This window comes from Ambystoma mexicanum, chromosome 7p, assembly GCF_040938575.1.
Source record: "Ambystoma mexicanum isolate Mex_15411 chromosome 7p, UKY_AmexF1_1, whole genome shotgun sequence".
Classification (NCBI taxonomy): domain Eukaryota; kingdom Metazoa; phylum Chordata; class Amphibia; order Caudata; family Ambystomatidae; genus Ambystoma; species Ambystoma mexicanum.
This window is the reverse complement of record NC_090939.1, coordinates 169,529,266-169,554,096: the sequence shown is the minus strand read 5'-3', so window position 1 is coordinate 169,554,096 and position 24,831 is coordinate 169,529,266. Positions and strand designations below refer to the sequence as shown.

The following is a 24,831-nucleotide window of genomic DNA, read 5'->3' as shown; positions in this document are numbered from 1 at the left end:
TGTTCCAACAGCCAGCTTCCTTTTTTCAAAATGTGGTGCTAAGTCTCATCATGGGCGCCTCCGGTTTAGTATGGATTAAAAGAAAAACTTCCATTAGAGAGAAGCAGGAAAAGCGTTAGGCTGCCAGACTACAGATGGAAAGTTACGGCAGTCATGAAACGCAAAAAATTACCCGGGCACTCGTGGGGGCCAAGTTGTGTAAAAGTTCAGCTAATGCTGTAAATCTATTTTAATTCAAAATAAAATCCAAACGAAAGACAATCTTCTTTAGTCCACATGTTAAACTCATGGCAGATTACAGAATATACCCACATGAAAAATCGCCACACGTTCTGTCCGTGAATCAGATTTCTTCAGGCAAGTTAAACAGTCAGCACATAACATGCTTCACTTAAAGTTACAAAGATTGTCGCTTCCTCTTCTGAATACGGTCATGTGATACAACACATCTCAAACAAGCCATCATGTAGGTTAGCCATTTTCAACTAGTGCCCATTCATACAGATAATATGGCTAATGGGGCAAATGCCTACTTAATAGAGCATCCATATGAATTCTGTAGACAGTAGATGAACATTCAGTGAGTATTCAACAATATATACATTTCTAGAAGCAAAAAAGTGCAACTGCATTAATAAGTAAACAGCTCAATCAATAACTGTTGGTTTCAGATCCCAGCCCTTAAATCTATGCACGTGGGTATTTACTTGGAGGTGATCACAGTATTCAGTTGCCGACACATATAATCAATTATAGAATATTGGCAAATGCCTACATCATTCATATTCATTGTATATGAAAAACCGAATTACACTTATTATTAAAACACACTGATCCACAGCAAATACTCTAGTGAAACTCTAATTGAGTCTTCCATGGTAGCACTGTGGCGAATGTTGAAATACACACCGCCGTAGATACTGCACTGTCTTAAGGGTGGCTATAGCAAATAAACTATATCCAACGGTACCATTATAAATACCAATGAATAATCATGTATGCGTTTCTAAAACACCAATATCTAGATCTAAATAGATATATAGCATTGACAATGCATATACCACATTGAAATATATGCTATAAACAAGCAAAGTGTAATGGTGCTAAATAAAATTTCAAAAGCATAACGTCGTTCAAAGAGGGGAAAGAGGTAACTTTAGCACAGATGGATTAATATTCTCATTAATGTGCAAAATAGCAAGTGCAAATAATGCTAGATAGTGCAAAAAAACGCAACAGGCAGTACTTATTCTAGGGGGTGTCAATGCTTGTGACAATATGAGAAGATACCGCTAATATACAGTACTAGATATCGGATGTCGATGGTCAAAAAAATAGAGAATAGTCCATATGGAATACATAGCTCAAGATATTATAAATAGTAACCATTAACTCATAAAAAGACCCTTGAAAAGTGCAGGCATATTCATTTAGACAACACAGCTAAAATCTATTCTCAATATAAAGTCTGCCCAAAAGTTAAAAACTCACAACAAGCGTAAAACAGTGCAGAGCTATAAAACGACAGAATGGAGCAAATTAACTAATATCTTCCACATTGAGTCCAATTGATACACATTAAATCATGATGTCGCTGGTGGTTAATTTGAAAAGACAAAGGTCTCCTTAATAATTGTGAATGTTAGTTATATCAAAATAATAGAAAACATATGTTTGAATCATTGATTTAATGTAAAATTATTCTTATACATATGAAAACTCCTATTAAAGAATAGAATACTTTTTGAAGGAAATAATCGAGAAATAACTGCTGAGAAAACGTAAACACTACTCTACTGCATATAAACAGGTAGGAGATTTACTTGGATACATCCTGAAAACTATATTAGTAATTATTTGAATAGAGGATTAAAAGTTGTTACCCAGGAAAACAGCTGTCTCTCCGGACATTTACTGTGGTTATTGTGTACCCAAAGAAACTTTAAAAGTATATTCTTTAGTTGGCTCTATAGAAGTAAATAAGTTAGATACCCAAAAAAACAAAAAATGTGCTATAATTCCATCAGACTCACCCCCAATATGCTCATTGGACCAAATATTATGTAGAAGTGAGGATAAACTGGGCAGCCTTCTTGGGAGCCTCTACTTGGAAGCATGGTGAAAATACACTACAGCAAAAAGCGCAGCGCCGGTTTAAGATATAACAGGCAGACTATTTTCCTACAGAAAAGACCCAGTCTCTATCATATCAATAACTTTTCTAAATAGCACCGCACATCGAAATTATTTTTTGCATTGACAGCAATTGCAGCCCATTTTTGACTTGGGCGTTATGCTCGTGCCAACAACAATTATGGACCTGTGTGACAAATCCCACTTCTTCCCCAAAGGGGCACCCTTCCCATGGGGCCAGGGAGATGAGGCTGCTACCCTTTAGTCCCCCTGGGGGGAGAACGGGAGGGAAGACTATCAAGGGACAATGTGGAATGGCAACCACCATTCTGCCCTACATGATCCACCACACAACACAAATAGGGCCCAAGCACCCCCATCGTCTACGACTCCTCTTTCTTCTGTTAGTTACTTTATGCATAGTAGCAGTCTGTCAGATCGATAATGCTGTGATGGGAAAGAGTGAGGAAAATACAGGAGTAGATGGCTCCACAAGTACTGACACGAAGAAGAGCAGGGCAATGCTACATGGAACCAAGACAAAAATACTAGCCAGCCGAGATTCAAGAGCTGACCTACCAGTAAAACTGATGAAGGACTTTTGTCAGCATCAGTCCTGCTCCAACAATTGTAAACACAATCACCAGACTTCAGTGCAAGCGCGATCCACATGGTTACGGGCATATTGCAATGCAGACGCCGAGCGAGCACACCCTTCAACCCAGGCTGCACGGACTAGACGGCGCACCCTCCCGCTTCCCTCTGCACCAGTTCCAGCTGACTCATGCGGCTGTGAACACGTCGAGCAAGAGGTAAGCCCTCTCCGGCGAATTCCGCAGAGCGCTCACACAAGCGCTCTCCCTCATTTCATCCACACTTCATTAGCCTGACAGCCTGCTTTCTTTTTCTCCCGGCACACTGGTTTACGCGGCCGACTTTTTCTCTTCCCACAGTAGCAAGTGACAAACGCCTGGCGTATTTTGGGTTGAGTATTATAACACCTCAGCTATATCTCGTCTTCCATGCTGAGACATGGCACCACATGAGATTTTGCCTACTCGGTGTACACTTTATGCATGCATTGTTAAATTTTCAAAATCCAGCCTTTTTCATCTAAAACACATGCATTTAATGAAATACCAACTTCACATTGATGCAACTTCACAGATATTCAGCTGCTGTACAACATTAGCAAACTGACCTGAATAAGGTGCCGGTACTTTGTTCTTGCTCTCTCCCCATAGGAGCCATCTGCAAGTCAGTACCAGTCATCAGCCTGTACCTGATGCCGACAGGATTGGAGTATACCAAAGTAACGATACTACATCTAAACCAGGTACAAGAGACCCCGTTATAATGTTATTTCCAATTCATGTATCGGAGGCAGTACAGCACCACACATTGAATTATACCAATCTATTAACATCACCATATGAGATATTGGTACTCTTCTCATACAGCTCCATGTTCTTTAAAAAAAAATTATAGAGACACCCAGATGTGAATTTGACTGACAATCTTCACATCTCCTGGTTACCTATGCGAGCAGTCCCGTTGCCTGCCACTATCCCCTGTGTGGCTTGAACCAGAGCACTTGGGATTTGAAGCACCGGCAGGTAAGCCTTCCGACCGGTGCTGAGAGAATAAATTATTTGAATTAGTGCCCCAATACCATGGGCACCCACAGCACCACCCCACTCACTTGATATCCATGTATTCCTTACAGGGTCCCCGAATAGGAGCCCTGATGAAGGTGGACTTATTTTAGTACTCTACTGCCGAAACGTGAACAACACAGGGAACTGAATTGAACATCCATAACCCTGTCCTCTGGATTCTTTTGATCCATCCAACAACCCTCACGTTGGCAAGGATAAGATATCTTGTATTTAATGACCCTGCAGCATTAATTGCTCTGTACAAAACAACTTTAAGGAGGGAGAACTAAAAGTTCCCACCATGGGGATCTATGATGCAATGAACTCATTGAACTATTACCATGCATCTGATTTTTCTTCACTCTTACTATATGTCTTGTTAGTGATTTAACTAACCAGCATTGTTCTTTGCTTTTGTTTCTCCTATATGCATATCTCATAATATTATTTTGTATTTTTGAACTTGGTCAATTGTACTCCACTACATGCACAATGTGGATGTATTGTTTCTTTCTATGCCCTTGGTTGAGATTATAACTATGTTGATTTTCTGTTATGCTTTTTGCTGAAAATATAAGATTTACCTTTTTTGAACCAGGAATTGACTATTTGTTTTCCTGTCCACACATTTGTCAACCTTAGTAATAATCATGTAAACACATGTTTTTGAAACATATAGCAACTCCACTAAGTGAGTGGAAATCTACAAACAGCGGATGATTCAGTCGTAGGATTTCTAGAATAAGGAAACCTAACTCTACCCAAAAAAATCAAAGCTAGTGGACAGATCTAGAGAATTAAATATCTGTTGACCTAAAATTTCTGTGGTTTGAAACAGTATCAGTAAGGGTACACTCCTTCGTTTAGATGTTCCAGGGGCGCATAGAGCCAGAGACCGAAGCCACGCAGAGGACATGCTGCAGAACCGGACGTCGGGAGAAGGAAGTCATCATCTGAAAAGGCAGAAGAGAGCCTCAACTCACCTGAAGGCTTGGAAAACCAACGTCAGTGGCAGGAAGGAAGCCAACCGAGTGGTCTAGCTGAGAACCGACATGCGGGGAGAAACCAGCATGGCAGAGCCGCCGAAAGCAGATGGCAAGAGCCAAGGGGAAGCCAGAGAAGCTCGCCAGTTTTTCCAAGGACTGGAACCCTTGGGGACCAAGTTAGAAGGTACACCGAGGGGGACAGGGAAGGCACTGGGAACCTGGGAAGAATCCTGCAGATCCCTCATTGAAACCCTGCCTAAAGTCTCCTCCCAGGTGGCCAGAGGAAGGCCGACGCTGCCTGAGAACAACCCTGGAGCTAGCATACTGTGGGAGAATCACCTGGGTAGAGACAGGGCACAGGAGAATCCGTGGGATGAGGCACAGTATTATTCCTATAACAGGGAAATTCTTACCACTGTGCCAGAAAAGGTCATAGCTTATTGTAATTTTAATATCTCTCAACCTTTTATTAAATCTAAGGTTGTAACATCAAAACACTATACCAAAAGAAAGACGTTTGGTATTTAAAAATAAATGCCCTCCTCAATTCCAAGGATGCACTACAAAGGATTGTGGAAATGTCTTCTCTAAACCATCTTCCTCTATAAAAGTTAAAACCCACAGCCAAAATCTTGACTTTGGTAAAAACAAACTACATGTCCCAGAAAGGGACTGAGACGAGGAAGAGGACTGGAAAGGCATGTCGATGTGGTGGTCAGGCAATTAAGCCTAAAAGCCATGGCAGGAGTCAGGCAATTGAAACTTAACGGTTCACCCCTGAAGACAATTGTCAAACCTGTGAGAGTTGGAAAGCAATTAGTCTTTTCAAGTCTCTGGCTCTCCTTCCCCAGGTTAGGACTCTAGGTGCCCTTCCGGAAGCTCCAAGTCACATAATTCAAACATCCTTGAAGTGAAATGTTCCTCGTCAGATCTCAGGGTTCCCTTACCTAAGCTCCAAGTGCCACACTTCAAACACAAAATGTTCTTGTCTTCCACAGTAGAGTTAGTTAAATGTTGTTGTCGAATACATAGTTGGACTATTTTGTAGCTTTCACACATGCTGAAAAAAATATCACTGTATATTAGGCTTCAACATCTTTTTATCTGTTCTTTTCAAACACCTTATGTTTCAGCACACTGTAGTTGGCTTAGAATTAGGTTCATTTTAGCACTTCAATGTAGGATGGTTTATATGGATTTAATCTTTCTCTCCTCTTGGTGGCGTTCATCTGTTTGTAGAAGTTTTAGATCAATTCGGTATTCAATAATGAAGGCTTTAGCTTAGGGTTCTTTTTCCCTTCATTTTGTGGTTCAATAATTGTTTAACTAGATGGTTCAATGTTTGGACACCTTTGAAAATGTGTTTCTTGCCACACGCGATCACTCCGATGTAAAATATTTCCCTTTCTTTAGTAGGTTACAATATAAGTGTTCATTTCACTTTAGTTTGTTCAGCTTTCGGAGACTTTCGAAAACTCTGATAAAAAGTATTTCCTTCAGTTAATTGATATTTTATTTTTATCGTGCTCATACACAAGTGTTTAAGAGCACAACAAAAGGGGAACAGGGGAGAACAAAAACAACTAGGGCCAGTGACATTGAGAACGCGCAAGTAGAGGGGGGGGGGGGAAGTGCATGGAAGGGGTAACAGAAGGAGAGTGCGGAGCGAGGAAGAAAAAAACACAAATAATAAAATAAATAAAAAGGCAACAATGGGAGTGCAGCCAGCAAGTGGCAAGTGCTGGGTTTATGGCAGCAGGCCGGGTAGGTCTGAAAGTGCAGGAAGAAACGCGGAGGGCTGTATGGGTACAGATACAGACCCCAGTGCAAAGGGTGGCCCGGAGGCAGTGCGTGAGGGTGGCAAGATGAGCAGGCACCTGGGCCCGGAGGACAGGGGGTGGCCAGGTGCATGGTGCCGAAGGAGAGCAGAATCAGCAGGGGAGAAGGCAGAAGCAAAGAGGAAGGTCTTGAGGTGCTTCCGGAACCGGAGATGGTTCTCCAAGTTTTAGAGTTAAGTAATTGACAAGTAGATTTGTTAGTTTCCTTTTTATGAATCATTCAATATTCGGAGACCTTCCAAACATGTATCCCGCTACACGCAACCACCCCGAAAAAGGATTTCAGGAAACACGCACCGGGTTTCTCCATTTCCAGAAACTCACTGGTCGCTTTGAAAGTCGATTCTGCAGCGCAGATCACAGCCTTCTCTCGAGTGTCAGGGCTCCATATCCTGCCCCTCAGACACTCCTCGGGTGGAACAAACACACTGATTTGAAAGGAAAGGGGCAGCCTCCCAGCACAGCTTCCTTATCCCCGCTCTGCTCCAGGGACTAGACTCCCCTCACCCCACCCCACCCCCCTCCAGGTTGGAGGGTCCTCTGCTTGCTGCACCAGCCTCCTGGTCCTTCCGTTGTTCCCCCTTCCTCACTGGGTTGGGCTCCATTTATAAAAATGCAGTCCTTTAACAGGCTGCAGGTGTTATTGTTCCACTTTGCCGGACCACAATTAAATGGGTATACCTGACCATTACTCTTAACAGGCCTCTTCCTCATCCCAGTACTAGAGTGGTAAAAGAGCACAGTGTGCATTGCTCTTAGTTGCCTCTTCTTTGTCCAAGTACTGTCGAGTGTCAATGGCGGAAAGATGAGGGGAGCTGATTTATAATAAGGTTGGGGCGGGGTTGGTTGTCATTAGGAAAAGGGGGGATACCATGTGTCATCCCAAGGGTACCCCAGTCCCAAGGACCCGCTCCACCCTGGTGACCCTCCCTCACTTCACCACCCTTCGGGTCAGGATCCATTAGCGATGGCCTTTCCCTGGCCACCTGCATAGAGGATCCTAAGGGTTGAGGAGTGAGAATACACTCTGGTTTCTCACAGTATTCGAAAAAGTGTATAAATCCTGCTGTGATTTGGGCGGGGCATGTTCGGTTCCTGCTGATTTAGCTTATTCGCTTTGCTGCTATAAAAAGACATTTACCAAGTGCATCTTGATTCAGCTCGTATGAATGGAACTTTCAACGTCATTAGTTTTGACCCAGGTCTTTAATTAGTAATTGCAGTGGTGGAGGGCGAGGTCATACACACCTGATAATTTGATATGCGTGCGACCATGCTAAATGCCATTTACCATAAACCATCAATTACTGCATGCTATTTAGGTTGTACAAGAGGTCAAGAGGCCAAAAAGCAGAGAGCAATGCAATGTCTCCAATCAACCAAGATGCATATGCCAAAATGACAAACGAACATCTATAATCTGAAAAATAAACTATTGACAGTATACACAAATACTTTATTAGAAACATTTCAATAATATGCAACAGCCAAGAACATAAAACATTAAAAGATGCAGTAGATCAATTTAAAGTAATCGAGAACGGCCTATATTTCTGGAAGCAATTCATACCATATGTCCAGAACAGGAGTTAAAATCCCCCAATTTAGCCCTTCTTATGACAAACCTGCAGTTTTTCAAACTACCTAAATCATAACAGCTTCCAAGGGTTTTCCTTTTAGGTGAAAAGCACATTCTGAATTTGAGAGACAAAAAAACTGCATTTCCATTCAGGCAAAAATGGTGAACAAAATGTACATCTAATATACTGTCTACATTTTCTCCAATGCAGGTGAACTCTGGGCATAATGGAACAGCAATTAAGCCTAAATGTGCATAGAAGATGTGGCATTTTAAAAGAGAGAAACGTACGGTACAAAATATTTAAGGCATGCAGATTTATAGGCAGACTACATGCGTCTCCTAGAGTCCCCAATGAAACACTACCTCACCGCTTCAATTCAGAGATGCATAGTAGGACCCTGGATTTAGAAAAACCTCATGTCCCAAATTCAAAACAAGGGACCAGTGGGGAGAAAACGATCAATGCCCTTTTGCAGGCCATCACTTAGGAGACCAGAAATAAATATACAAGATAGAAAGCAGGACGCCATTTCATCATCCATTAGCAGACCCATCTATAGTCGCCGGAGTGACTGCCTTCCATCCCTTTTAAGATTGTCAATACTATCCAGGATTTATTTAGTCTTCTTTTTTCAACTATCCTAGTTAAACGATAAACATGGTGTGGTTTATGTTGAAGGGATGTAATATAGCATTTGGGATTATCATAATTGTTCATAAATTAACCTGTTCAGATTATGCAACCCCGTCCATGGTTAACTCAAACCAAAACTAGAAGGGACACTCAAATGCAAACAGAATACAGTACAAGCAGTCTTAGGCTGCGGTCGTCTGAACTAGTTTGTAATGGGGACAACGATTTGGATGATCAACGCTGTCGTTTTCGGTGTTCTCTTTCTCAGAATCCAGCGGATGATGGAATTCCACAAACAGCTCGTAGATTATGGCGCCGATTAAGCCTCCCACGAGGGGCCCCAACACTGGGACCCACCACCAGTGGTTTCCAGCGCTGAAAAGTAGAACACATTGCACAGCAGTGGGTCCACAAACATCAGACTACATTGGACCTTTAAAAAGGGACAAACATGCATTTGGTTTGAAGAGGGGAAACGCCTAGATTCTATACAGTTCAGACAAAATGGGCAATTCAGTCACATTTTACAGGCTACTCTTCGTAATTAAAAGGAATGCAGACATAGAACGGACACCCCAATTTTGGCATCTTTACAACAAAACAAATGTATGTACCTTGCTGTGGTTACCAAGTATTTCCAATGTAAATGCATTCCCTTTATACAGATTCATACAACAGTTCTACCATTCGCATTATAACAGAAGTAGCTGCAACCAAGTGGGCCAATCTGAGGGACACTTGCTCAACTGGAATTCACATTACATTTGGGTGAGACGACAGCATGGTTTTGATTCACGGACAAGGCTATTAAGGGCTGAAGTTGGGACATTAAAATAAATAACATTTAGAACATTTAACTATTTACATAAATTAACCCTTACTTCGATTCACTGCATACAAGTTACTACTACAATTCCTAGACATTGGGGAAAATCCTAGCAGTGAGGTTTTCAGCAGCTTCCCCTCTGAAAATCAAAACACCTTTCAGTCCAGATTAAGAAGCATCCATAGACCTGCAGAACCAGCAATCCTTGCTAAGAATGAGAGTGGGAACCCCGGCCAGAAGGTATACTTGTTTGAGGTACATCAATTCATAAAGTAAAAGGAGCACTGCAGTAACCCCAATGGCACAAATTGTATAAGTGTCAAAAACAAAAAAGGGGGTGCCTGTAATCCCTTAGTCCTCCAGGTAATGATACAAGGGGAATATACAGTACATGGACTAGTGGATAGAGGATGACAGCACACAATATTCTTTATGGCTTGGTTAATATTTCCAGCCTTTTTTATTTTTATTCAAACCAATTTCATATATCTAAAAAGTCACTACAATGCACAACAGTGCCCTATAGCTCACTCTTTCTCATTGTCGCTCATACTTTCTTCATCACACCGTCCAGATTGGTTTAACACAGTAACAGTACTATATCTGTCACTTTTCTGTTACAGAATTAGATATTATTAGCATCCCTCCATTTGTTCTAGATGACAATGTCTGTATATTGGGTGTTCCCACAGATCTTCACGTCAACACGTGTTTCAGTTGCTATGATCGAGTATCAACAATAGTACTCTCCTACTGTCGCAACCTTCTTCAGGAAGAAACAACCAAATATATTTTCTTTCATATATGCGAGATTGAGTCACACCATCTCTTATGGGGGAAGTCAAGGTCTACTGATTAGATCCCAATTCTTGTTCTTAGACTCTTCCAATTTCGTTGAGCCTTTCTCAGACAAGGTTAGGCCACTTCACACTTTCGATGTATCCTCTATGAAGTACTCTACTGCTTGTGCCTCATTTCACTGAGCATGCATCATTGACCATTACTGCCGAAGTCTCCCAATAGAAGTCAATATTCCCTGTCTGCATCAACAACGGCTCCACGCTCGTCGAATAGTAGATGTCCATCTCTTTCTCTTCCCTGTAAGTTTCTCCTTTCGGGGCATACGCAACGGATTAGACAAGGCATATTGCGTAGCTAGTATGAGCTACACTGTTAACCCAAATAAACTGGCATAGAACACCAGTCCGTAGTACTACCTTTGAAAGACAAATTGAAGACAAGGCCTTCTCCCATATTAAAAAAATAAAAAAAGTATACCTCCATGCCAACTGATCAAAGCGCTCCATTTTATCCTTCAGAATAGAAATGATTAAGGCAGAATGATGGGCACTAATGCAAGCTACCACAGAAAAGCAAAACCGTAGGCTCTTCTGGTGCATCCTGAAATAGGAGATGGGAAAACAATATACATTGTCCAGTGTGGCAACCACCATGTGTTTCTCTGATAGGGACTCAAGCTATTCTCAGTGGCAGCAATTTCCATAAAATGTCCATAATTGTTGAACTAATGAGGGGCCTTATGGCAGCTAAGCAGTTTAGGAGGCGCTGGTCCTGATGGTGTGGTGATGGACAGCATGAAGCTAGCACTACATTGCCGCAGATTACTTTGTAAACCTCTACAACACAAGTACCTTCAGCGTTCTGTACAGAAATTGATGCTTTTCGCCCACACCCACCCCACCCAAACCCCCCCCCCCCAGAATCCTCTCTGCATAGATGTGTGCTGTGTATGGGGCAGAGGACAGTCTGCCTTATGCAAGTCCTAAAGATTGGTCTGTCACACACTGAAGGCTAGATTAAAGAATACCACCAGAAAAGTAGGCCCATTGATGGTACTTAGTTCGAAAGTACATTTAAATCTCAATGGCTAACATTTGTACCAAATATCACACAGACAGCCCTACCCACCAAGCACAATGAACCCCACCATACTCCACACTGGCTATTCCTGCCACCCTCCGCTCCTCCCTGCCATCTCCCGCATAGAACCATTGTCCACTGTAGAGGAGGAGGAGCCAAGTACCCCCACTCCAACTGCCCCGCCTCAATTACCTATAAAATGGGAAACAAAGTATGTGACCCCCCTACTGACCAGTTGAACCAACAGAGAGCAGAGCGTGGGCTTTGTGCAGTAGCCATAAGAATACCCGTACCTAAGAGAATCTGGGAAGTAAAGTACCCATTGAGAAAGCCATACCTACATACAAGACAATATGATGGCCATTTGAATAAAATTCCTGAAGCAAGGAAGAGGAATGACGAGGACGAATGGTGACATCATACAGAACCAAATTGACACCCATGTAAGAGATATAAAGACCAGAGAATGCAGATAATCTATAAGGCATCAAGAAAGCACCAAGGATAAGTGACAACTTGGGATCAAGGTGAAGAAGCTTATGCCGCAGACCTGATGACAAGCGTATTATATGGGATACATTACTCGCCGTAATCATATTTCTGATGCTTTTATCTGCTTAGATTCACATGCTGTGCATAGGCCGACATCTAGTGGAAGCTGCAAAGTATTACAGTTTGTTTTTCGAAACTCGAAAAGATGCGTCGAACTAGGGCGTGCCAGTAATACTATCACTAGTGTGACGTCCACTGTACCCATGATCCGTGTAGGACCCTCAGATTGTATTTTTTCTGACATGAGGTAGCATGAGGAGTAGCGCGAGTACAGAGTATCCAAGCAGATAAGATAGATAAAACTACAAGCATCAATGCGCCTTCTCTTAGAGGGGAAGGAAGGGCGGGCGTATGTGAATCTAAGCAGATACAAGCATCAGAAATATGATTACGGTGAGTAATGTATCCATTCTGAGGCTTGTGGAATCTGCTGAGATCACATGCTGTGCATAGATTAGCGAACAGTGTCAGAAGAAGGAGATGGGATGGGAGAAGGGTCATGAGCGAACAAATGTCTTAGATACTCAAGTGGGACAAGCGGTTCTGTCTTGGAATGAGTGTCAATGCAGTAGTGCCGAGTAAAGGTGTGAACAGAGCTCCATGTAGCTGCTTTGCAAATGGTATCAAGGGGTACATTTGCAATGAAAGCCAGAGTGGCCCCAGTACCTCTTGTGGAGTGGGCCCTTAGTGTAAAAGGCAGTGTTTTGTCTGAAAGGGAGTAGCACAATTGTATACATCTGACTATCCATCTAGAGATGGCACCTTTAGAGACGCGATCTCCTTCTCTGCCTGTAGCTATGGAGACAAACAGTTGATCAGTCTTTCTTAGCGGTCTGGTCTCGTCTACGTAGTAGAGGACCGCTCTCCTCACATCTAGTGTGCGTTTCACCTCAGCAGAGCTTTTGGATTCTTGGAAAAAAAAGGCTGGTAGCTCAATGGACTGGTTAACATGGAATTTTGTAATGAATTTAGGCGAGTGCATAAAACCAGTTAATCCTCATGTACAGTAAAGAAAGGATCCTGCACTGACAGAGCTTGAATTTCACTGACCCTTCTTATGGATGTAATGGCTACTAAGAAGGCAGTTTTATAAGTCAGGTGTTTGAGACTAGCTTTATGCATGGGTTCAAAAGGGGGGTGGGGGGAGGGGTCACATGAGTTTAGCAAGCACCACATTAAGGTCCCACCCTGATGGTGGGTTAGAAATTGGAGGGTGGAGTCTCTTCACCCCTTCCATAAAGGCTTTGACAACTGGCACTTTCCACCATGACACCTTGTTATGGGAGGTGGTGTCGGCTGATAGCACCGCCAGGTGTACCTTGAGTGAATTAAATACCAACCCTGCGTCCAGTAAGTGGGGCATGTAGGTGACAATATTGGAAGGTGTGCAATCAACTGGGTTGATTTGTTTATTCTGGGACCAAATAACAAACAGTGCCTTGTGTTAGGTTTTCTTGAAGATATCCAGACATCTCTGGGGTAAATTGAGATGCCTGAACTCTAGGACTTCAGGAGCCATGCTGCCAAGTTCAACGAGTTGGGTTGAGGATGCACTGTTTGTCCTTCGTGCTGGGAGAGTAGGTTGTACCAGCACGGGAGTCTGATGGGGTCGCACACCGCCAATTTGCATAGGTGTGGAAACCAGGATTGTCTCGCCCATATAGGAGCAACTAGGATGAGCGTCATCGATTCCCTGTGCATCTTGTTGACCACCTTCCTCATCAGAAGGGTTGGTGGAAAAGCATAGGCAAACATCCCTGACCAATTCATCCATAGAGCGTTCCCCTTGGAGCCTGGCTGGGGGAACCTGGATGCGAAGACTGGGCACTATGTTTTCTTCTGTGGCGAATAGGTCTATGGTGGGGAAACCCCACTGAGAAAAGAGATCTACGACTTCTTCGTGTAGTCGCCATTAGTGTTCCTGTGGGAGAGGATCTCTGCTCAGAGCGTCTGCTAGTGAATTGATATCCCCTAGATCATGTTGGGATGACGGGTAAATCTTGCCCATTTCCAAATTTTCTGGGCAAGCTTGGACAGATTTGCCGAACGAGTGCCCTCCCCCCCCCCTGTTTGTTTAAATAAAACATTGCCGTCGGTTAGGATCTGCACTGACTGGTTGGATAAGAGGGGTTCGAATGCCCGAAGCGCTTTGAAGATTGCCAGAAGTTCTAGCAGACTGATGTGATTCTGAGCCACTGTGTGAGACCAGAGACCCTGAGCTGTGTGGTGAAGGTAGTGAGCTCCCCACCCTGCCAGGGAGGCGTCTGTTGCGACAACGGCCTGTATTTCTGTATTGTAAAAGTGTTTCCCCTTTGAAATATTCTCTCTTTTCCACCAGCGAAGACTCTGTACTAGTGTTGGCGAATCAACCACTAGATCGTCCTACTGACCACTTGCCTGAGAACACTGTTTCGCCAATCATTCCTGCATGGGTCGCATGCGTGGCGAACCAGGTAAATGCATGATGCCAGCATGCCTAGCAAACATCGCTTTGCGCACCCTTATCTGGCGACCGGACTGATAGAGGAATTTGCAGCAACAGATTCCGAATTCTTTCCTCTGATGGAAAGGCCAACCCCTGTTGGGTGTCTTGGATATCTCCTAGGAACTGTTTGGAGTTGCTTGGCACCAGGCTTGATGTATTCTCGTTGATTGAGAAGCCCAATTGGAAGAGGAGGTTGATTGTTCTTTGAATGTTGTATCTGCAAATTACGGGGGTTCCCCAGTGATGAGCCAGTCGTCCAGGTAAGGGTACACTGGGATTGCCTCCCTGCGTAGTTGAGCCGCCACCACCACCATTACCTTGGTGCCGAGGCTATTCCGAAGGGCAGCACCTTGAACTGGTAGTGCTGGCTGTCTATCTTGAAACGCAAGAATCTTCTGTGCACTGGGAACATGGCAATATGAAAATAAGCATCTTTCATATCCAATGTTGCCATGTAATCTCTTTGTAGTAGGGGGATTACTTCCTGGCGTGTAGTCATGCAGAATTTTTGTGGCTTGACATACTTGTTTGCAGGGCGCAAGTCTAATACTGAGCGCATCGTTGGATTTTTTTTTGGCACAAGGAAGTAAGTTTAATAAATACCCCGGTTTACCTGGTTGCCCGGGACGAGTTCCATTGCGTCCTTTGCAAGAAGAATGACAATCTCTTCGAGGATTCTTTGGTGCTCCAAGGAGTGCATCTTCTGTCTTGGAGGATAGTTGCGGGGGCATTCCAGTAGTTCTATACAGTATCCTGCGTACACTGGACAGCACCCATCTGTCCCAAGTGATCCCTTCCCATGCTTGGGTGAAGATGGAAATGCACCCCCCTACTGGGGATGCATGGGAAGGGACCCGGAGAGGAACGTCACTGCTGTTTATTGGGAGGCGTAGCGCCTCTACCTGGGCTGCCTCTCCCCCTACCGCGGCCTCTCTTGACCTCTGGAGAAACCTTGGGTAGCCCGTTGGTTGCCTGCTAGTAATTGGACCCTCTGGGAATTTTGGCTGCGAAAGAGACGAAAATTATTTCCCAGCTGGTTTGGGGGCTTATTTGTTAGTTGGCCAAAGGACTTTAAGGTGTCATATTCGTCCTTAGCCGTCTTCAGCGCTTCCTCCACTGCTTTCCCAAACAGGACATTTGGTTCTACCGGCATGTCTATGAGGGTAGCTTGGGTCTCGGGTTTAAACCCTGACTGCCTTAGCCAAGCGTGTCGTTTAATCACTGTGCTTTCTGTTATCAGCCATCCTGCATTGTCTGCTGCATCGAAGTTAGCCTTGAGAATGCATCCGGATCTTCTATCCGACACAATTTGGGCCAACTAGCTCTTTAGAGGTTCTGGTACGGAGGCAATGAGGGCAGCTACCTGTTCCCATTGATGGCAGTTGTAGCTTGCTAGCAGAGTGGTGGTATTGGCATGCCAACGTAGATACCACTTTCCTCCCTAGAGCATATATTCTCTTGCTCTCCTTGTCCGGGGGGTGCTTCCGAAGATGCTAGTAATGTTCCCGCTCTTTTTCTGGTGATTGTAACCACTAATGAGTCGGGTTTTAGCTTAACCCCTTATGTACAGTGGGTCGGAGGGAGCGGCCCTAAATAGTGTTTCTACTAATGGGTTAACTGCCTGAGTAAGATTAGGGGTCACCAGAGAAGGATCGATTCTGCGTTGAATAGATCTTAGAATGGGGATAGTTTGGGCAATGGATTTTTTGTCCCCTAGAATTTCCTCTGCAAAATCTCTCTTCTTGGGCACCCCGAGTGTCAATTTGGAAATGAGCTGCAGCCTTGGCTAAAACTTCATTAAATAAAGGCCGATTGTCAACTGGTGAGTCATTCACAGGGGGGTCCATGGGAATAGGTGAGTCGGGACTATAGGCCTCTGCCTAGTCTTCCTCCTCCTCATCTTCGTAGTCTCCATAGTAATCGACCCCAGTCTGGTCGTCAAGCATTTGTACTTCCGAATCCTCACCATACTGCCGGTAAGGTTCAACACTAAAAGCGTCTGAAATCATCCCCTGAACTGGAGTCTCAGTACGGAGTCTCTTAGTAGGAGGTTGAGGGTCTTTGAATCCCGAAGGGGCAGAGGTAGCAGGAGTACTCTGATGGCTATGGAAGAAATGTGGGTCTTTTTCGTAGAAATCTACGATAAAGGACATCCTCCTCATCACTATCAATGTCCTCCGAGTCCCATTGCCTTGAACTGAGGATAACCCTCTCCTGATGAGGTTCCTTACTTGTCTCTGTTCCGAGTAGCGGGAGGGACAAACTTTCCCTTGGGGACAGGGTCAGGACCCTTGGATCTTTCTCTGTGTTTCTCCTTCTGAACCTGGTGTTCAGAGGCTTTCTTATGTTGTTTTTCCCCCCGTTTTCCATGTGTAGAGGAATGCTTTCCTGACCCTTTGGGGTTTCCTTTATCTTTCGATACTTGGCGTCGGAGGTGGGATCACGAGATTCGGGAGCCTTGGAAGACAGGCGTTGAATCTCGGAAGCAGACGTCGAACAAACTACAGGCGTAGCCGTCGAACGTGTACCTGGGGGTAGAGGTCAGATTCGTCTTCGGACGACAAAACCTCAGTGACTTTTGGTAATGTGGCACTTTTAGCAATCGTGGACGGTTGCTGTATGTCATGAGGTGACCAAGACCTGGAACGCCCAGGGGACACCGAATCGACGGACCGCTCTCTGTGACGTCTTATGCCGATCACTAGAGACACGTGTCGAATCTCAGGTGGGGTTAGTTGGTGGAAGAGGTGCGAGTAGCACTCTTGCCGCTGGGTATTGGCCCCATAACTGAACCGCCGGTCAGTCCTCGAGGTCGGGGGCTTGCGCGTGGGTGCCTGACGACACCCCTGTGCCCTTGCCGTCCAATACGGCAGCGTTGCTGCCATCGTTGAAGGAAACCACTGCATCCATGGCCTTGAGTTGCCGGGCCCAACGCTTGGTTGAGCGGTCCTCGAGTGTCTTGGCTTTGAAGAGCTTACAAGCTCTACAATTTGCCTCGGGGTGGTCCCTTGGAAGACACAAGTTACAGGTATTACGTTTGTCTACCAAGGGAAACTTACAGTTGCACTTCAGGCAGAATTTAAAGGGAGTACTCTCCATGTGTCAATATTTGGCAGCGGGCGGGTATATGTACGAAACGAGTGTGTGTGTGTGTGTGTATATAGCCACCTCCCACTCTCCCTTCTAGCACAGGGCCGAGGCCAGAGGCCTTCCAAGGCCCAAAGTCTGTCGTGTAGTCCCGACGGCTGTTCTTCCTCGGTCTCAAGTACCGCCATCGATCTTCGGCGATCTTCGACGTAGGGTTGGAGAACGGGCATTTTTTGTTAATTATATGATCAATGGCTAAAAGCCAGGGAACTCCGCGATTATGCTTCCGACAAGTATGGCAGAAAAAAATAATCCGAGGGTCCTACACGCGTGAGGGATCATGGGTACAGTGGACGTCATACTAGGGATAGTATTACTGGCATGCCCTAGTTCGATGCCCCTTTGAGTTTTGAAAAACTAACTAATACTCTGCAGCTTCCACTAGATGTCGGCCTATGCACAGCATGTGATTCAAGCAGATTCCACAAGCCTCAAAAAAAAAAAAAAAAAATATATATATATATATATATATATATATATATATATATATATATATATATATATACACACACAAACATTCATACACACACACACACACACACACACACACACACACACACACACACACACACACACACACACACACGAAGGATGGAGGTTTCCACTACGCATTATAAGCAGTACTGAACAAAACCAAGAAGGCCTCTCATTTCAATACGTCACAGTAAAAAAGCAATTTAATTAACAAAAATTAATCTCAGCTAAAGGAGTTGACGGAGCTAAGAAAGCCAAGGTCTTATCAAACTGGAGCAGACTGGCATTGGATACAAATTGTGTGAAGGAACAGAAACTCCTGTTTTGAAGACCTGGTCAAGAACAAAAAACGTCAGAGGACGATTAGAAAATAAAATCAAATACACAAAAAGCTCGATTTCATGGTGTCCAGTCACGTGGTAGAAGGAAGTTGGACGATCGAGGTGGTCACACCTACGTACAAAGGCAGGCTGTGTCCACACGCCTTAAAATTCTCAGAGCACAGTACAAACTCAAGGCCAATCTTCAAAGCACTAATTGACACTGGACCATTGAGGTGATGGATGGATGGATACAGTAATTGGTGGGAAGCTAGTTCAGTCGGCATGCTGCTAGACGTAGGTGGAAAAGTACTGACGGGGGTTAGAAGCCAACCAATTATAGAAGAGGACCGCATAATAAAGGGTCCTATAGCTTGTGTAGCCAATGGGATGTCGAGTGTTTAGTGACATTCATAGTGGACATTAGTTGCCCCACCCAATGTTAAAATATCCTACCACCTTCCTCCACTGTTCTATACCGATATAGAACTTATACTTAGATATTCACTTAGAGCCAATCACTCCCTCCATTAGGTTTTTGTAGTTTGCCATGTAGGATGATGTTGGTAGCAACGTATATTAAACGTCATTGATGACCAATTCTGGGTATAAGAGCCCAGTTTTTTTATAAAGTGATTTGAGTAAGCGGATCAAGATATTGCTTTGTTGAACTCCCTGTTTTAGAGACTGGTTAATAAAACAGACTCACTTTGCCAAACTATTTGAGTCGTCTTGATTATTGATGTATGAATAAACTCTGCATCCCCATCCATCTCTAGGGTATTGCTACTCATATTAAAGGGCTGTTTTGATACACCCAGCTCACCACCCTCTCTCAGCTACTAGTCCGCCAAGGCATACACAATGTGGTCAATACTCATGCCTTCCCTTACCCTGCCAAGGTAAACCCCAACAGCCTCGACGACGACTCCTACTACTACTACTACACCACCAACCCCACGCCTTTCCTCTCAGCACTTCTTTATCCACTCAACTGCACTAGATTGCAGCTGCAAACATCTGGTAATACCACCTTTACCAAGAATGCCTCCCTTTTGAAATTTACCAATGGCAACACAATCACCCACAACAGCCCTACTGGCCATCATACTCCCCCCTACCCCCCAATCCGTCGCGCTCATACGACTACCCCACAACCCCCCCTATACCCACCCAACCATGCACCGGAGCCGAGAGAACTAGCAGATGATCCCCTCACACTAGTGTACAACGCACACCATACTAGCTACCATCACCTCCAGACCACTGCAACATGCTCCTTCACACATGGCTCACCACATCCACCCCTTCTCAGCCACACCCCCCCCAGACTCCACACAAACACTCCATCTACCGCATCCTCGCCTCCTCATCTCAATTGTGCACTTAATGCAATTGCCCATGCCACAGGCAGATTGGATTACCCACTCTGACCTTGATATGCCGGCCCGGCTCTCGCCATCCCATCCCACCCCACTCCACCCCCAAGCTACACTAGCCTGCGACCGCCCGATACATAAAGGAGGCAGAGTCGCCCTCATCCATAGAGACCCGCTATCCATCTTCACTACCAACACCTCTTTCGCACACAAGATACTCACTGCTAAACTCCTAGTATTCCCTACCTTCACCATCATCCACATCACCTACCGCCCCCCAGGTCTGGCGAAAACATTTGAAGATAACCTATAAATATAAATGCAAGAATCAAACCTACCTGAACCCAGGCTTCAACGACGCCAGATAAAGACGCCATTAATATAACCAATTCTTTAAACTTCCTTGGCTTCACAAAATATCACCAGCCCAACACACCGACTAGGCAGAACACTTGAGATTGGATTGCCGATATCAACTGCTCTACCAACATCAGACAACATTCCCAACCTATGGTCCGAACACCATACCATCACCTTCAACATACCTATAGATCCTCAACAAACTGCCACCTCTACCCACTCCCACCTGCCATTACTCAATAAGCCCATAAACCTCACCAAGGAGTGCCTGGATTACTCACAGATCATACACTCTCCTGTGACTCCCTGCTAATCCTATTGCCCTCAATATATATAGAACTCTGCTATATCAGCAGCTATCTATGCCATTGACCCACTCAAACCACAGATGACCAAACCCACTACTCAAAAGTCTTGGTTCATGCCTGAACTACTACATTCCATGCGTTCCAAGAAGCGCACATTGGAAGCCAGCTGGCATAAATCCCCCATAGTAACCAACAAAACCTACCTCGCAAACTATGCCAAAGAATATAAGCAGGCCATCTACACAGACAAAGCTTCCATCATCTCTAACAGAATTGCCCAGACTCACCCCCCCCACTCACGGGAACTGTTCCCTCTCCTACGTGAGCTAGACACCCACCACACCCATGGCCAACTTCTCCAAAGACACTGCCTAGTGTCAAAACATCCAAGATTACCTCATGAACAAAATCACCATAGCACAAAATCCAAATAAAACAAGCCACCATTCCAGTGAAGGTGCAAGCTCCTAAATCCCACTCCCACCCCTCCCCCCAGACTCCCAATACCTCCACCTCATGTAGCTTCATCCCAGTCACTGAGGCTGACATCACCAAGGTCATTGCTAGTCTCAAGCCCTTGCAATGCCAAGGAGACACCTGTCCCACCCAACTTATAAGGACTGCGCAGTACCCCCTTATTTGCATCATCACTAATCAACTCCTCTTTCCCAAACCCAAAGAAGCCTGGATATCGGCCCTTTTAAAAAAAAAAAAAAAGCCTCTTGACCCTACCATATCCATCACCACGGTCCCTTTTTTACAAAAAATCCTGGACTGTGCCACTTCCATCCAAATATGATCCTACCTCGAACACAGCAATATTTTGAGCCCACGTGAATCAGGTTTCCGCCTCGGTCATGGCACAGAATCTGTGTTCCTGGACCTAAAAAAACAAATGGATGACCTCTGGGACTCTGGCAACCTAGCCTGTCAGCAGCATATGACCTGGACAACCACCAAACACTCTGCCATCACCTCACCAATGCTGCCAACTTTTCCCCAGAAGCTACTGACTGGATCACCTTTCTGGCAGACAGAACCGCTCCAGTCGATGCATAAAACGCATCAGCCATCCCCACACCAGTCCTGTATTTCTCCCACCCTGTACAATATCTATGCCAAACCCCTCTGCGACCACCTGGACATACAAATCTGGATGGCCATCCATCAACTCGGCCTTAACTGTGCCAAAACCGAAATCTTCCTAGTATGCCCACCATCATGACTCGCCAAACTGGTCCCCGCCTTCCGGTCCTTCAGCATGGACACCACCACCAGTCTGTTCCTCCATCAAGACGCTAGGCATCCACCTCAACTACAGCCTCAGCATGACCCGGTACGTCAATGCCATCACTTCCTCAGTCGCCCACACCACCAAACTCCTGAATGCAGCAAAACCCTTCCTTGCCGCACAAAATCACCTAACCATAGCGCAAGCAGTTATCGGGTCTCAACTAGACTACTGCAACTCCCTCCTGGCAAGCACATTAGCACGCAACCTGAACAAACTTCAGATTATACAAAACAAGACCATCCATGCCGCTATGAACCTGACCAACAGGACCATGGGTCAGCCCATAGAAAGCCGCACTTTGGCTACCAGTTAGGGAGCAAATTCACTTTAAAATTCTCTCCATCACTGACCACTGCCTCTCCAGCTCTGGTGATACTATTCTCCCACATTGTCCAGACCCACATGATCTATCTACAGCCACCGCCTGACTATCCCATGCATTATACACAAGAAAGCTGGAGGCTTCAGCTTCCAGTCTCTTGCAGCCGGTGTATTGAACTCCTTGCCACCTCACCTGTAATCCTGTCCATTCAGGAGACAACTTAAAACTAGGCTATTCAAATGAAACTACACCTGTACTAATGCCAGACCATTCAGGTTCTCATGCACCCCCTCTCTCTTCCACCTCTCCCCTGTTTGCCCCCTCCCCAGCCCCTTCCTGCAGCCAGCGCCTGGATGCTTTTGGGCTTGGTATGCTCTACAAATGAAAAAATAAATCTGTATATTAAAATACAATTTAAGCGATTTGATGAGTCAATCTCTCCAACCTCTCTAGTTCATGTGTATAATGACAAGATAACTTCTGAAGTCTTATGTAGCTAGATTTGGGGTATTCTCCACCATCCAACAGACACGCCAAAATGGAAATTCTGGTGAAGAATCCTAGGTGTGCTCCCAAAAACATCAGTGGAGGTTTTACATGCAAAAGGAGGTCTCAGAAGACTAAATTCAAGAGCCTATTGCCAATGGTACCCATTCAGATTTAAGTTCCTCAATAGACTAAGTCCTAAGTGAACAAGACTCAGGTTCTAAGTTTGTGTTACTTCTCGAATTATGCTCCTTGGTAAGCGCTTTTACTTATGCCAAGCATCCAAAATTGACAGAAATATGCGTTTCCCTCCTAGAACGACGGCTCATCGAATCCAGGAGTCTATCCCAGGACTCAATCTTGAGTGCAACGATAGGTCAGCACAGTGAAACGCAGGCCATGCTGTGTTTCGGCAGCCCAGAGTGGTTCTGGGTGAAGGGGCGGGAGGGCTGTGCTGTAGAGGAGGAAGAAGGCGGGGAGGTGGGGATTGGAGGGGGAATTTGTGCAAGGTGGGAGGGGGACAGAGGGCTGTAGGCAGGGGGGGAAACCTCATTAGGGGACAGGGGATTGTGATGAATCGCAGACATTCATCCCTTTTCCCTGAAGGAGGAGGAGGGGGGGGGGACACTCCCCCTGTGAGACTAGGGAGGGGAGCCTGCTCCACAAGAGCCTCCCTGGGGGGAGGAAGGGGAGATTCAAGGAAAGTGGGACCTCCCCAGGAGAGACTGCCCCTTTGGGGACAAGGACTCCCGTTGCTGTAAGGAACTCCCTAAAGGAAATACCACAGCCGTGTATAGGAGACAGCTTTCCATGGAGAATACAATGGAGGTTTCATATTTGGCTGAAAGCAATGCAGAAAGAAATCCGCCTGAAGTAAGGAAAATATCCCTTTACCTCGAGATGTGTATTTAACAAATGAGTCCAAGCAGAAGAGCCTGATAGGCAGGAGAAGCCCCCCCAACCCCCCCGGCTTCATCATTCCTTGTGGAGGCCGAGTCAAGGTAGATCACGGAACCTGCAAAGTTCAAAGAAGCAGAGCAGCAGATTGTGAGTCGCCAGAATCCCAGTGTACAGGACCACAAGGAAAGTTGTATGAACCGCAAAGGAAGGAGAAGGTAGTTGGTAGTGGCGCGACCCCGCATACAGAGCGGTGGGCAAGACACCCTGAGCCTACGGCAATGGAAAAAGTCTGAACGCCTTCCTTCCAGCATGCAGACGGTAGAAGCCAAGCTGAGAACGGGAGACCGAAGATCAGCAAAGAGCGAGAAGCAGTACACGAGTAAGAGCCAAGCCCTGCAGCCTTTCCTCACATCACGAGAGGTACCAAGGGGAATAGGGAACAGCGGGAGGCAGCAGAAGAATCATTTACAACAGGAATTTCGTCCCAGTCTTATGGGTGGAACCAGAAAGGTGAAACTGAAAATTCGAAGCGAACACGTAATAATCTGGTAAAGACAGACCGGGAGTATATGAAAAGAGAAACTCATCCCAGTACCGTGGTGAAAATATTGTGGAGGAGCCCAAATAACAAGGGAAGTGAACAACAAGTGAGGAGACATTTAAACAACCCAGTTGGGGAACGAACGGACTGGGAACAGAAACCCTGGAAAGAAGGGCATGAACCCTATATTTTATAATGTTGAAGTGTAGCTACTAGAAAGGAAAGATAGATATGACTCACAATTGAAGAGGATAGAAGAACCTCATGTCCCAGAGAGCACAATTGAGAAAAAACCTACAAGGAAAATGGAAGTAAAGATAGTTGGCAAAAGCATTAACAAAGATTGTGAAGACTGGGCATGTGATACCTACTATCGATATAGGACCATAAAAAAAGGTCAAGAACCAAACGTCTTGAACTACAAGGCCTAATAAAGACTATCAGAATGGACTATACTAAGAGATATACAGTATAACAAGAAATTTGGGTAAAGCGAAGACCAAGAGAAGAAGAGACATTTCTTTGGCTTATTTTTCTTTAGTTATATTTAGTGGTAGGGTCACAGAGGGAGGACAGTTACATTGGACTGCCCGACATCTGACAAGCACCTCAAGTTTCTTTAGATAGGTAGGGTATTCCCTTTAGTCATAGAGAGAGAGAGATCAGCCTTATTCTTTTAGTTTAATAAAATGTCCTCAAAGTGTCCGACTCCTTCCGACCCACCA

At 45.0% G+C, this 24,831-nt stretch overlaps 2 protein-coding genes across 5 annotated transcripts in view; one reads left to right on the top strand and one right to left on the bottom strand.

Annotated features, from left to right (window-relative positions):
• GTPBP8 (GTP binding protein 8) overlaps positions 1–24,831 on the top strand; it is a 630,806-nt gene that overhangs the window by 341,902 nt on the left and 264,073 nt on the right. For 2 of the 3 annotated variants that reach the window (XM_069636004.1, XM_069636003.1), the window contains exon 7: positions 3,378–3,469. In XM_069636004.1, the coding sequence (XP_069492105.1) occupies positions 3,378–3,469 (92 nt within the window). Of the gene's footprint in view, positions 1–3,377; positions 3,729–24,831 lie in introns of those variants that run through there. The other variant, XM_069636002.1, reaches the window with a different exon arrangement.
• The window catches only part of LOC138525797 (aquaporin-3-like), a 263,570-nt gene that overhangs the window by 13,302 nt on the left and 225,437 nt on the right, over positions 1–24,831 (bottom strand). The window contains exon 6 of one of the 2 annotated variants that reach the window (XM_069636006.1): positions 8,051–9,206. The exons of the other annotated variant lie outside the window; for it this stretch is intronic. Within the exon in view, the coding sequence (XP_069492107.1) occupies positions 9,014–9,206 (193 nt within the window). The 3' untranslated portion in view covers positions 8,051–9,013. Of the gene's footprint in view, positions 1–8,050; positions 9,207–24,831 lie in introns of those variants that run through there. 2 annotated transcript variants of the gene reach the window in all.